The following is a 13,847-nucleotide window of genomic DNA, read 5'->3' on the forward strand; positions in this document are numbered from 1 at the left end:
CCCGATGCAACGACTGCATTTCCTACAGTATTCTTCAACTTCCCTCCTCGTCCGGGGCCAGTAGAACCGGTCTTTGAGTAATCCATAGGTCTTTTCCACCCCCAAGGGCCCGGAATCATCATGCAAGGCCTGGAGTACAGTCTGCCGATACCCCTCAGGCATGACCAGCTGTCAACGCCGTGGTTGGCCCGGAGGCTCCGTGACCCCGGTACAAGACTTGATTCTTCAACTTTAACCGAGGCCACTCCTTTAAGAACAGAGGCACAGAGACGTGTTTCGCCTTCTCGGCCCACGCTGCACGCCCCTTCTCCACCGCCTCCCACACAGTGCCAATGCCCGGGTCACTTCGCCGCACAGCTGCCACTTCCCCCGATTAGGTCCAGCAACTGTTTAGTCTTCAGTGCAATCAGGTCAACAGTAAACTTGGGGCAGGGTGTCATCAAAAGCCCCCAAGTCCCCTCCACTGCTCCCTCTGACCACACCGTCCCTCGTTTACACTCCGGATCCAGCCCTAGGGCGTCACCCCCTTCTCTGAACACCGCCCGAAACACTGCTTGTACCGAGAGGGTCTCCAGAAAGTTCTCCCCTACCTTTTCCCGACAGGCTCCCAGGATCCGTCTCACAAGGAGGGAGTTAATCCCCAGTAGAAGGGCAGTTTCCAGCGGGTCCGGGCACACCAACGTCTCATTAGCTTCGGACACTCCCACATCGCCCTCCGAGAACTCCAATCTCACCGATAGGTACCCATCGTACGGGTAATCACCCTCGCTCACACGCAAATCTCCAGTGCGTCAAATGGGATTACTGGCAAGTGCTTTAGGTATCTGTTGTCCAACGACCGGTACAGTAGGGTAACCTGCGATCCTGTGTCGAGAACAGCTTTTGTGTAGACTCCCTCGATCCGTAGGCACACGCTGGAACAGGGTCCCACCAACGCCTCCAGAATGATGGCTGGGGCTTTCGGTGGTCCCCTTGCTGATTGCTGGGAACGTGTTCCTCCAGTGACACCAGTCCATTCCATCACTGAGCCTCCCTTGAGGTCACCAAGGTGTTTCCCGACACCTCTCCCTTCTCAGCCGTCCGGGGGCTTGCCCTCCGCGGGACAGCTTGTCTCTCACAATTGCACTGGAAGTGTCCCTCCTCCCCACAGCTGTAGTAAACCCTTGGCTGCACACAGTCCCGCCGGAAATGTCCCTATTAAAGTTAAAGACACACTTAAAGCACACACTACCCCCCATCCCTCCTCTCCCGCGGTTCTTCCCCCGGAGGGGGTACTCTCCCTGTCCCCCTGAAATGGTGGGTCCCTACACCCCTGGGACCCCTTGCATGTCTCAGTCCCCCACCCGGCCACCATTTCCTGTACGCGGAGGATCGCTCCCGCTGGCCTGAGCCCCTTTTCCAGCCCAACGCGTTCTCTTCCTCCCGCATCTCTCTAATCAGCTGCCCAAATGACGGAGAGGGGCCCTTTTTATAAAACTGCCACAAACTCCACGCCACCTTGTCCTCCTCCAGGGACCCACCGAATATCTGACTCATCATCAGTCTAGCCACATCGTGAGCCTTCACCACAACACCCCCCCCCCCCCCCGGGCGCCGCAACCCCGTAAGCAATCCCTCCAGCCGAAATATATATTCCGAGAGCTTTTCCCCTCTCTCTTGCTCCATGTGTTGAAACTGTGCTAAAAGCAGCCAGGAATCTCCTGACAACCCAAACGCTCCCTCCAAAATTTCTATACATTCCTCCACTGAAGCTGCGGGCTTGTCAACTTTCAACTCCCGGACTACTTTGGCCGCTTCTCCTCATCCGAGCCTGGCCGCTCCTCCAACAACTGGGTCGTCAACTCGATCCAGGTCTCATAGTCAAACACTCTGTCCAGAGTACGCGTGGCTCCTGAGAAAACCCCCCGCTTCGGCCGCGGCCTCGGCCACTCCCACCAGGGAGTTCTAGGACGGCTGCCAGCTCGGAGGCCTCCACGCTTATCTGGGGGCGGGGCCTGGCCAAGCTTCCCCACTTTAATGGTTACTGGCACGTCCCCTGGGGACACATCAAGCTCCTCCTCCGGTGTCTCCTCACCTTCGTCCTCTGAGATGGTGTGGAGTCCCCACAGCCCCGCTGACTGTCACTGGCAGTTCCAACGACCTGACGTCAGCACCCGTACGCACAAACACCCAGTTTGCCTCCATCTCTTTCCCGCACCTCCGTGCTACCAGCTCGATCACCCCCATACCTTTTACCAAACTCAAATCCCTGCACTAACACACCATCCCAAACCCGAAAAGCCATGCCGCTCACCATACACGTTCCAAAACGCACCAATTTACAAACTTATCTCTATCCATCTCCGCACTACTGGACATGCGCGATTACCCACAGGTAGTGAAAATTCAATCCCGGACACGAGCACCCCACAAATTTAACGCTATCACATCGCCAAATGTATGTCTGGAGGAAAAATCTGTTCACCCGCAAAACCGTGTCTCTCATGCAAATGAATGCTGTGGAAAACGCGCTGACGCAAACTCGCACACACGATATCAACAGCACACCAGGAAGGTTTACAGAATATACTTTATAAGTGTAACTGGAATACAGTATATGAAGGAAAAGAAAAAAAAGAACAGGCGCCAAAACTTATCAGATTTCAGTCAATTTAGTGCACATCGTTGGAGCTCAACCAACTAATCCTTCCACCGCTCGTCGCTCTCTTCGACCTTGCACCAGGGGCCAGCCTCAGCGATCGACAGGCAGTGCCGCACACACTCGTCCACTTCCCTTGCCGTCTTCTCCGACTCTCCCAAAAGACCGCCCAATCCCCGCTCCCAGACCAACAAGAGACAGTAACATCCAACAAAAACTGGTTAGCAAATGAATACAATCCCCGTCATCAGCAACCTTAAACCCAAACAAGCTGCGAAAGTGTTCTGCAAGAAGAAGCACTCGCATTACAAAGAAGAACTCTTACTTTTAACAAAGTATAGAAGCCATTTTGATTAACATATGCCGTAACACAAAGAAGGAACCCCTTACATCAACAAACTGGTATTTGCAGAAAATAAAGATGAAAATTCCTCTTGCCATTCATTGAGTTTGTGTAGTGTTTTTTTTACGGATTCTGCTGTCCAGCTCTGGTCTCCTCGGAATGCCTGGAAGAAAGTACATACAGTAGCTGCTTTATTAGGTACAGGAGAAGAAACCCATGTGGTCATCAACCACTGTAGTCCATGACCTTCAAGGTTTGACCTGTTGTGCTTACAGAGGAGCTCTTCTGTAAACTACTGTTAGGACACATGGTTTCAAGTCTAGCTATTTTTTTACCTCTCTCATTAATAAGGAATTTTACCCATAGTACAGCCACTCACTGGATGTCTTTTGTTTTGCATTAGTTTTTGTAAACTCGAGAGCAGGAGATCTCAACCTGGGGTCCATGGACCAGTCAATTAAAGGTAAGGGTCCTTGACAGAACAAAAGTTGGGACCCCCTGCTCCAGAGACTGATGTCTGTGAAAATCCCAGGTTATCAGCAGTTTTTGAAATACCAAAACCATCCCATCTGGCACCAGCAATCCATCTACATTCAAGGTCATTTAGAAAGTGGACTTTAGGACCCAGCAGAACTCCGGACCTTATTGAACATTCTGAGAGCGGTGGTCTTTAGGACCCAGCAGAGCTCTGAATCCGCAGTGTTTCTGTTGATGAAAATAATCACGATCGCGATTGAAAATAAAGTAGAAATAATAAAGCGATCGAAAAGTGGTGAAACGCCATCGATCATTGAAAAAGCATTGGGCTACAGTCTGTCAACGATCGGACCAATTTTAAAGGATAAAGTGAGAAAGGCCCTGCCCCGATTAAAGCTACAATTATTACTGAGCAACGCAGTGGTTTAATTATTGAAATACATATGCTTCTTGAGTATTCTATATGCATAGAAAGGTAAAATATATACTATCTTCTAAGACAAACATTTGACTAACTGACGCTAAATAACACTGGATGTAGCTGTTCATCTCTACAGTACTTATAATACCTAATACAATGGAAATGCTATGTAAATAGTTGTTATACTGCATTGTTTATGGAATGATAACAAGAAAGAAAAGTCTGCACATGCTCCAAGAACAAGCGCTCGAAGAGCACTTCCAGGTTTTCTCGATTCGCAGTTGGTTGAACTCTCGCGCATAAGGAGGGCCGACTGTACAAAGCATAGATAGAGTGGACAGCCAGAGACTTTTTCCTAGGGTGGAAATGGCTAGTACAAGGGGGTACAACATCAATGTGATCAGATGGAAATATATGGGGAGGTGGTGGGGACTATCGGAATTAAGTGCTTTACGGAGAGTGGTGGGTGTGAGGAATATCCTGTTGGGGTGGTAGTAGTGGCAGATACATCAATGGGATTTAAGGAATGTGTAAGGAAATGGATGAGAGGAAAATGGAGAAGTATGTGGAAGGGGAAGAGTTAGACTAAGAGTAGGCTGCATTTCACAGTAACGTCCTATAGAATTGCAATGCTACCATTTTTCTTGTTGATCATGTATTCTGAGATTATTTCATAAAATAACACCTTGCCAGATCTCCGTTAACATATTCTTTAACAGGTTGTGAGCAGTCAGTCAGTTATTGTGTATCACGTTCTAGTGGCAGCAATTGTCTTCATATCAGTGGGCAGGTGAGGATTGGCTACATTACGTCTGGCGGTCACACTTAATCAAGTATTAACAAAGCAGGGTTTCCACTGCTGAATGGAAGGCCTAATGTGCCCAAATATCACAAATTGCCAACATTTTGTTGAAAATCCAGTGACTTTTCTTCGCAGCAGTAATGCTTAAGTATGCAAGTTTACCAATCCTGCAGCTCTGCGAGAACTGTTATCATTTCCTTTGGCCCTCCAAAGACATCTGAAGACTGTCTGAAGGTGAGTCTAATGGACTCTCGGTCTCTGCCTTCCAGATAAAGGGTCACACTTCTCCTTGAAGGATTGGCTGGACAGGACATTGCACAGACTCCAAGGAGAAAAGGCCTATTCTCATAAGGCACACACTCCAATTCATTCAACATCCTTGTAAATCTCTTCTACACTCTCTCTATAGTATCTGCATCCATCCTGCAGTGCGGTGACCAGAAATAGACACAATACTCCAAGTGGGGTATAGTTCAGGTCTTATCTGGCTGTAATGTTACCTCACAGCATTTGAACTCAATCCCACAGTCGATGAATGACAACACACCATAAGCCTTCTTTGCAGCACTGCCAACCTGCACAGCAGCTTTGAGTGTCTTCTAGACAGGACACCAAATTCTCACTGATCCTCCACACCGCCAAGAGTCTTTATATTAATATTATATTCTTTCTTCAAACTTGACCTACCAAAATGAACCACTCCGCACTTAACTGGGTTGAATTCCAACTGCCAATTCTTAGCCCAGTTCTGTATCCTATTAATGTCCCGCCGTAACCTCTGATAACCCTCCAGACTGTCCACAACACCCCCAACTTTTGTGTCATCAGCAAACTTACTGACCGACCCTTTTACTTTGTTATCCAAGTCCTTTACAAAATTCACAAAAAGGTGTTGCGGAACAGATCCCTGAGGAACACCACTGGTCACCGACCTCCATGCAGAATACAAACCACCAGCAACCACCCTCTGCCTTTACAGGCAAGCCAATTCTGGATCCACAAAGCAGGGTCTCCATGGATCCCACACCTCTTTACTTTCTGAAGGAGCCTTGCATGGTGTACCTTATCAAATGCCTTACTGAGATCCATATACACTACATCTACAGCTCCACCTTCATCTACGCATCGCTACTGTTTTTAAGAAAAGCTCCCACGCAAGGAGAAAGAAATCATCTCATTTGGTGGTGCTCTGCCTGGCTTCTGCTACTGGTAATAATAACAACAACTACTACCCATCTTCTACCTTAGGCCATGAACTTATCAATCACCCTTGATGAGTTATTAACTGATGATATTAACTTCAAACTTTCTGCACGTGCATGTAACAAGAGCTGTATAACTAATCTCCTACTTAGGCTATGAACTTATCAATCACCCCTGCTGTGGACTTTCTGGAGGTCCAAGATCCGTGTGCTCCACAACTGCTGGACTAAGTGTGTATATCTGAGGAGGGGATTAAGTTGAAAAATAGATGTGCTAGGTTTTCTAAAATCGACTCCTTCGACATTAGGCCACAGACATAGTAATCGCCCCTCGTATTCGGGGGGGCTATCAAAAACACCCAGTAGACTTATTGCCCCCTTCCTGTTTCTGACTTCCACCCACAATGACTCAGTAGACAATACATCCACGATTTCCTCCTTTACTGCAGCTGTGTTACTATTCCTGATCAGCAATGCCATACCCCAACCTCCTCTGCCTCCTGCCGTGTCCTTTTTGAAAGATCCAAAACCCAGCATACTCAGCAGCCATTCCTACTCCAGAGCATCCATGACTCTGTAATGGCCACAGCATCATAGTTCCACATATTAATCTATGCTCTTATATCATTTGCCTTGTTTATGATAGTCCTTGCTTTCGAACAGGCATATCTCAGGCCATCTGACTGAGCATCATTGCTCTATCATCTGCTTATTCTTCCTCACAAACTCACTGCAAGCTGTCGCTACTCGTGCGGCAACTGCCCCACCCTCTGCCTCTTCACTTCGGTTACACTCCAAGTTTAAAATCTCCCCAATATCATCATTATTCCTCTCAGGATATTGGCTCCCCCCCAGTTCAGGTGCAACCGATCCCACTTGTACAGGTCACTCCTTCTCCAGCAAAGACTCCAATGATCCAAGAACTTCAAACCTTGCTCCGGCAACATGTGCCCAGCCGCTCATTCATCTGTTCTGAGCTTCACTAGCTCACTGCAATGGGAGTAATCCAGAGATTACCACCGTGGAGGTCCTGTTCTTCAGCCTCCTTCCTGACTCGTTAAACTGACTGCGTAGGACATCTTCCCCTCTCGTGCCTATGTCATTGGTACTGTTATGTGCCATGACCTCTGACTGCTCACTCTCCCCTTCAAGTGACATCCTGGACACTAGCCCCTGGGAGGCAATGCACTATCCTGGCATCACTGCTGAGTCCCCTATGACTATTGCTCAGCCTGAGGCTCAGAGCTGACCATAGTGCTATTGGTCTGGCTGTTGCTGCCTTGCCAACATAGGTCTTCCAGCTGATTAGTACCCAAAGGGTATACCAATTGATGAGAGGAATGGCTACAGGGGGATCCTACACTGACTTTTTTCTCTCTTTACCTCTCTCACTGTTCACCCTTCGAGTCCCTGAGTTCTGCAGACTTGGTGCAAGCACCTGTTCAGAAGTCTTACCAGTCGATCGCTCTATTTCCTGGATGATCCTTACTTCATTGAGCACCAGCTCCAGCTCGTTAATGTGGTCTTTTGTGAGCTGGAGCTGGCTGCATTTCCCTCAGGTGTAGTCATCAGGGAGAGCATCTCGTTCTCATGGACTCCCACATCCTAAAGGAAGAGCCATATCTGCCATCCTGCCTGCACTGTACTATGGGCAACAAAGACCGAATAAGCAATCATGAAAGGAAAACACTACCCTTCTTGCTTGTTTCTTTGGTCTCAGCCTCTTCTTATCGAAGCCCCTCGAGTCAAAGCCTCTAAGTTTCCCCTCTGACTCTAGCCCACACTCTGCTTGACCCTCCCTCTCTAATATGGTTTAAGCAATATGAAAAAAACCCCCACAAAAGTAGAAAGAAGTCACTGCATTTGGTGGTACACTGCCTGCAATCCGCTGGTACCGAAAATAATAATACAGGCTATTATTAATATGAATGCACACATCCCTGCCCACTTGAACAGTAACCTTCTTAAAAACTGGTCAGCATAGGTTCAAGGTCAGGGGTGGAGCTTCTGCATGTTGAGGATGGTGAATATGCAGATGAAGAAAAGTTCAGTGGTGACAGGTACAATAATGTCATTTTAGGGATATTTGGCTAAGTGTACGGATAAGAAATTTGCAGAGGGATGCCTGACAAACACGGGCAAATGGTATCAGCATTGAAGGGCACATTGGTTGACATCAGTTCGAATGGACAACCAATATTCCCACTCTATGTGATTGACTATCTACATTTTCAAACAATCCCAATGATTACTTCAATACAACAGATTACTAAATAAACATGTTCACTCCGAATGGCATCATTTCACTGAGCATTTAATCAAACAATTTTATGTTGTAATAACCAAAAAGGCATTTATTATTTTCTCTGCAACTACTTTCATTCTACTAACCTGCAAAATAGGGACTGTGTCTCAATTTGTATCTCAAAAACACACAAAAATAAAAGCAAACACCCCACCATTAAAAAAAGCAGCCAATTCAGTTTGTTACTTTCATCATCCTGAATATTGTTCTCCAGAAACTTGTAGAAAATATCCCAAATTTCCCAAAATTTGTTTTTTTTTTTAAATGTAGCTTACCTTTTCTAAGCACGAAAAGTAGTCATTCCTTTAAGCCATTCTGAAAATGCACTGGTTATTGCCTTCTTCCATGAATAGATGATGCAGCATATGGCTTCCAAAAAAACAAAAAACAAGTATGAAGCAGAGACCTTACATTTTTGGTGTTTACAAAGTCCTTTGGATAAATGTTCAGAATACATATTTTAATGAGACTCTTGGTGGCGCTAAATGGAGTAGGTCGCATTTTTGGCTCTGCTCTGATCCTTTTTCAATGTACTAATCTCCCCTTTATTATATGTAGCAAAGTGAGTTTAACATCTTTATATGTTTGAAATTTGGTTTAATTGACAGAAATGACTTCCAGAACAAGAAAGGCATTAGCCAAAGGCAAAAAAAAACGGTAGTGGAAACGGGAAGAAAGACCAACCAACATAGCCTCAACTTACTTTACAAGCTATTTCAAACTTACTGGATAAAAGATTCGCTGGACTGGATGAAAAACTGGATGGAAAAACTTGATAAAAGATTCGCTGCGTTGGAAATAATGCTGAAGGAGAATAAAGGCAAATTGAAAGCACTCGAAGAAGAGAACACAATACGTCAGCAAGTCAGCGAGCTTACTGAAGCTGGGAAACAGAGGAAATCCAGAAAGAGCTCTTTTGAAAGGAAATTAAATTCGACTACTCGTACACTGGAGCAGTATAAAGCTAAGGTTATCGACTTGGAGAGTCGCAGTCGCTGACAGAATTTGCGAATAATTGGTCTCAATGAATACGACAAGAGCGGGGACCTTACTGAATTTTTCTCTAAATTCTTAATGGATGCTTTTGGATCGGAGGTTTTTAAGTCACCCGTGATACTCGATAGACCGCACAGATCGTTAAAATCTAAACCATTGAAAGAGTTAATACCACGTCATGTTATTCTGCGGTTTCACTACGTGAGTGCGAAGAAGCGCTTAATTCGAATTGCTCGTCGTAAAGGAATTATTGAATAGCAGAATCTCAAGTTTTGTTTAGTTCAAGATTATTGCCCCGAGGTAATGCAAGAAAGAGTGCATTTTAAAGAAGTCATGTTGCAATGTTATCAAAGGAATCTTCGGCCAGCTCTGCTGCACCCCACCCGCTTAAAAGTAGTCTTACCTGATAAAACATTTAAATGTTTCAAATCAGTGGAAGATGCAGAACAATTTCTCGAAGAGAGATCGGATGTTTAATCAATTTTCCGTTTCTATACATCTGTATACCTCGGGTTTGTTAGTTAATAATTAGCTTATAGAGTCGGACATTTTAGTTCGTGAAACTGTGTCCTTGGGCTGATGTTTTGGATATTTTGTTTGGGTTCATGTCTGTTTCACATTAAAGATTTCATTCTTTTCATTTATGATTTTACTCTCATTTTTAATTGCTCATTTTAGAAAATTATTAAGGCTTTTACATGGTGATTAATTACTGTAAAGAATGTACTCGGTTTTATTTTTAAGACCTTGTTTACAAAGTATTTTTTTCACTTAGTCTGTGTTTGGCAATCTTTTCGTAATATTTTGGCTATGGGGAGTTAGCTTTTTTTTCTTTTAAAATTTGCAGACGCCACGAAGAGAGATCGGGGGGGGGGGGGGGTTTGTTGGGTCTCAGATAGCTTTCAGGCTGCATATTTGTGAGGTTTCTTGGCTTTGGGGAGGGGCGGGGTTTTCTGTTACTCCAGTTTTTCATTTCATTTGGGCTGCTTTGAAACTACAGAAATGTCTCTATTGTTGTAACTTCCGGTTCCTCTTTAAACTTTTTTCCTCTTCCTGGTTCATGAGCTTCCTATGCAACTTAGTTAACCATTTACATACCATATAGTTTATTTAAGGAGAAAGGATAAGATTGTTAATTCTGTTTCGTGGAACACAAATGGTTTGAATCAGCCAATTAAACGGAAGAAGATTTATAAGGTTTTTCATAGATTAAATGCTCAGATTATGTTTGCACAGGAGACTCATGTGAAGAAGGATAATCAGCCATTTTTTAAGGTTGGAAAGGCCAACAGATTCACTCTAGTTCTTCGACCAAATGAAGGGTATTTCAATTTTTATAGACCCTTCGATCCCATTCATACATTATGACATAATTTTAGATCCATATGGTAGATTTCTACTAATTACTGGTTTACTTTATAAACAAAAAGTAGTTTTGGCTAATGTTTATGCACTAATGGCTAATTTCTTAGGCAGCTATTTATATCATTTCCCAATCTAAATGAATATAGGTTAATAACGGGCGGAGATTTTAATTGTTGTTTGAACCCGATGTTGGATAGGTCTGTACCCAATTAGGTACCTTCAAATAAATCTGCAACTTTTATTAATTCCTTCTTAGCTGACACGGGAATTTTAGAAATTTGGAGGTTTCTACATTGCCAATGATAAAGAATTCTCCTTTTTTTCCATGTTTATCACAAGTACTCTAGAATCGAATGCTATTTTATTGACTCTCGTTTACTTTCATCCGTCATTGTCAGTATGATGCAATCGCCATTTCTGACCATGCGCCTTTGAAATTATAAATTAAATTTAGTGATGTAACTTCTAGTACTAGACAATGGCGGTTCAACTCTATTTTGCTTCAGGATATAAATTTTGTTAATTTTATTAAAGAACAGATTGCATTTTACTTTTCATCTAATTCAACTTAAGAAATTTCCAGTGGGATATAATGGGATACCTTTTAAAGCATATATCCGTGGACAAATTACTTCATATTCCACTGGATTAAAAAAAAATGAATTAATAGTGTATTAACGTGTATTGACTGATAAGATTAAAGATATTGTCAAAAAAATTCTATTGCTCCCAATTTGGAGCTTTATAAAGAGAGAGTTGAACTTCAGATGCAACATAGTTTGTTATTAACATCGCCGATTGAAAACCAATTACTTAAATCTAGGAGTCAATTCTATATACATGGTGATAAATCAAATAAATTGTTAGCTATTCAACTGAAAAGCAGCTTTGGCAAAACGTCAGATTAATAAACTTCGTAGACGGGTTGGTGTTTTGACGGTTAATCATGATGAAATTAACAAATCTTTTATATAACAATTTTACACCAATTTATATCAATCAGAATTTCCTGATGATACTACTATACTGAATGTATTTTTAAGGAAACTAAGTTTTCCGGAATTACCAGTTGATGAACGTTTGGTATTAGATGCACCCATTATACTATAGCTGAAGTTTTAAGACTTTTCCAGATTTACTCTCCCTGGTTATGTAAATCTTTTAAAGATGCTTTATTAGTAGGTAAATTACCACAATCCTTTTATGAAGCATCAATTTCCTTAATTCCTAAAAAAGATAAAGATCCCACTGAAAGTACACCATACAGGCCTACATCTTTGTTGAATGAGGATTCTAAAATCTTTTCCAAATTATTAGCATTAGATTATGAAGGTATTGCCTCAGATTATTTCTGAGGATCAGACAGGATTTATTAAAAATCGTTATTCACATTTTAACATTAGGATGTTAATGAACATTGTATATACGACTTCATCTAATACTTCAGAATGTGTTATTTTGCTTGACGCCGAGAAGGCATTTCATAGACTTGAATGGGAGTATTATTTAATATACTTCAGAAATTTAATTTCAGTTGAAAATTTATATCTTAGATTAAACTGTTATGTCATACACCCTTGGCTGCCATATTTACCAATAATTAAGAGATTCTCGTTTTTTTTAGCTTTCAGTAGAGTTTAATAGCAATTATTTATGATTTGATTATGAAAATACGTCTAGGTACTTCTGATAAAAGTGGGAAAGAGAACTTCAAACATCTTTATCTACAGAGGAATGGGAGAAAATTCTTAAACTAGTTAATACTTCATTAATGTGTGCCAGACATGCTTTGATACAATTTAAGGTGGTTCATAGGGCTCATATGTCCAAAGATAAGTTAGCACGTTTTTACCGTCATATAAACCCTGTTTGTGATAGATGTAATTCTGAAGTAGCTTCTTTGACACATGTTCTGGTTGTGCCCTCTGTTAAAAAATATTGGAAAGATATTTTTGATATTATTTCAGCACTTCTGTGTGATGATTTAAAACCTCATCCTATCACTGCAATCCTTAGACTACCAGTGACAGACTCTCGTCATTTATCCACATCAGCTTGCTGTTTAATTGCTTTCGTGACATTAATAGCCAGAAGATCGAGTTTATTTAAATGGACAGATTCCAATACACCTACCACATTTCAATGGTTTTTCCAAACGATTGCGTGTTTAAATTAAGAAAAGATTAGGAGTAGTACTATGGACCCCTTGGTTAAATTTGAAGAAAGATGGAAGCCTTTTATTCAATGTTTTCATGCGATGTATGTTGACCCTTTCTGAATCCTTTATTCAGTATTTTTTTTTTCTTTGTGTGTAGAGGAGCGGAGTTAAACTACAAAATATAATTATAACCGATGAAATATGGCAGCCCAATCTTTGTTTGTGTTTTTTTTAGGTTAGTCTGTGTTTTCTCTCTCTTTCTCTTTTTCTATAATTATAATTATCTTTTTCATGGTTAATTACTAAGAGATTGGGAGGTTAGACTCCATTTGTTACTTGGATATGTGTTTCTACATGTTAACTGTTATTAATGTATTCCTAATATCTATGTATTAGTATTAATATTGTTTATTGGAAACTTAATAATAAGATTGAAAGAGAAAGAATACATAATTTAGGATCAAAGGGCATCTTTTTTTCCAATAATCTGTCTAATCAAATCCTGTACCTTCTTCCAGAAGCAAATCATCTGGGGGCACTGCATGCATCTGGAATGTTGGGGGTAAAGTGATGCAAACTGACCGAAGTAAAATATTAAAAACACAAAATGCTGGCAGAACTCAGCAGGCCAAACAGCATCTATGGGAGGAAGTAGTGACGACAGTCCGAGCAGGTGAAAGACCGCTCCCCAGTGTGAACTCGCTGGTGTACCATTAGGTTGGATGACCGAGCGAATCCCTTCCCACAGTCTGAGCAGTTTTTCAACATTCGAGCTGTCGGCATAAACAGCATAGTAACATCAGGATTAGTTTATAATTTGCTTCAGGAAGAGGCAGCAATGTGATCTGTGAACTACAGTTGTTCGTTACCTGTCTGCAAAGTATTCGCTCTCAGGAAGCAAGAGATATGCAGCAACGTGCTATAGATTTCTGTGTTCTAAACAAATTTTATGTCTCAATATCGACATTTGGGTTGCCAAAAGCATCAGTATCCAGCATTACCTCTACAAACAATTTTGAAGAAAATGCTTCAGTTGTGCTAACAAATTAGGTGGTTTAGTACACAGTGAAGCAAGTTTGTCAAAAGTTACGAGGGCACTTTGATCAACTAATTGTTTGGGTTCAGCACTGTCAGCTGGCA

At 42.4% G+C, this 13,847-nt stretch overlaps 1 protein-coding gene across 5 annotated transcripts in view; it reads right to left on the bottom strand.

Moving 5' to 3' along the window:
* Nucleotides 1-2,550: 2,550 nt before the first annotated feature.
* LOC132390049 (uncharacterized) overlaps nt 2,551-13,847 on the bottom strand; it is a 40,166-nt gene continuing 28,869 nt past the window's right edge. For 3 of the 5 annotated variants that reach the window (XM_059962638.1, XM_059962635.1, XM_059962636.1), the window contains 2 exons: nt 8,464-8,557; nt 2,551-3,144 (listed from right to left, as the gene is read on the bottom strand). In XM_059962638.1, coding sequence (XP_059818621.1) covers nt 8,469-8,557 — 89 coding nt within the window. In that variant the 3' untranslated portion in view covers nt 2,551-3,144; nt 8,464-8,468. Of the gene's footprint in view, nt 3,145-8,463; nt 8,558-11,566; nt 12,475-13,847 lie in introns of those variants that run through there. The other 2 variants (XM_059962639.1, XM_059962637.1) reach the window with 2 other exon arrangements.

Source organism: Hypanus sabinus, unplaced genomic scaffold (genome assembly GCF_030144855.1).
Source record: "Hypanus sabinus isolate sHypSab1 unplaced genomic scaffold, sHypSab1.hap1 scaffold_752, whole genome shotgun sequence".
NCBI classification, from domain to species: Eukaryota; Metazoa; Chordata; class Chondrichthyes; order Myliobatiformes; family Dasyatidae; genus Hypanus; species Hypanus sabinus.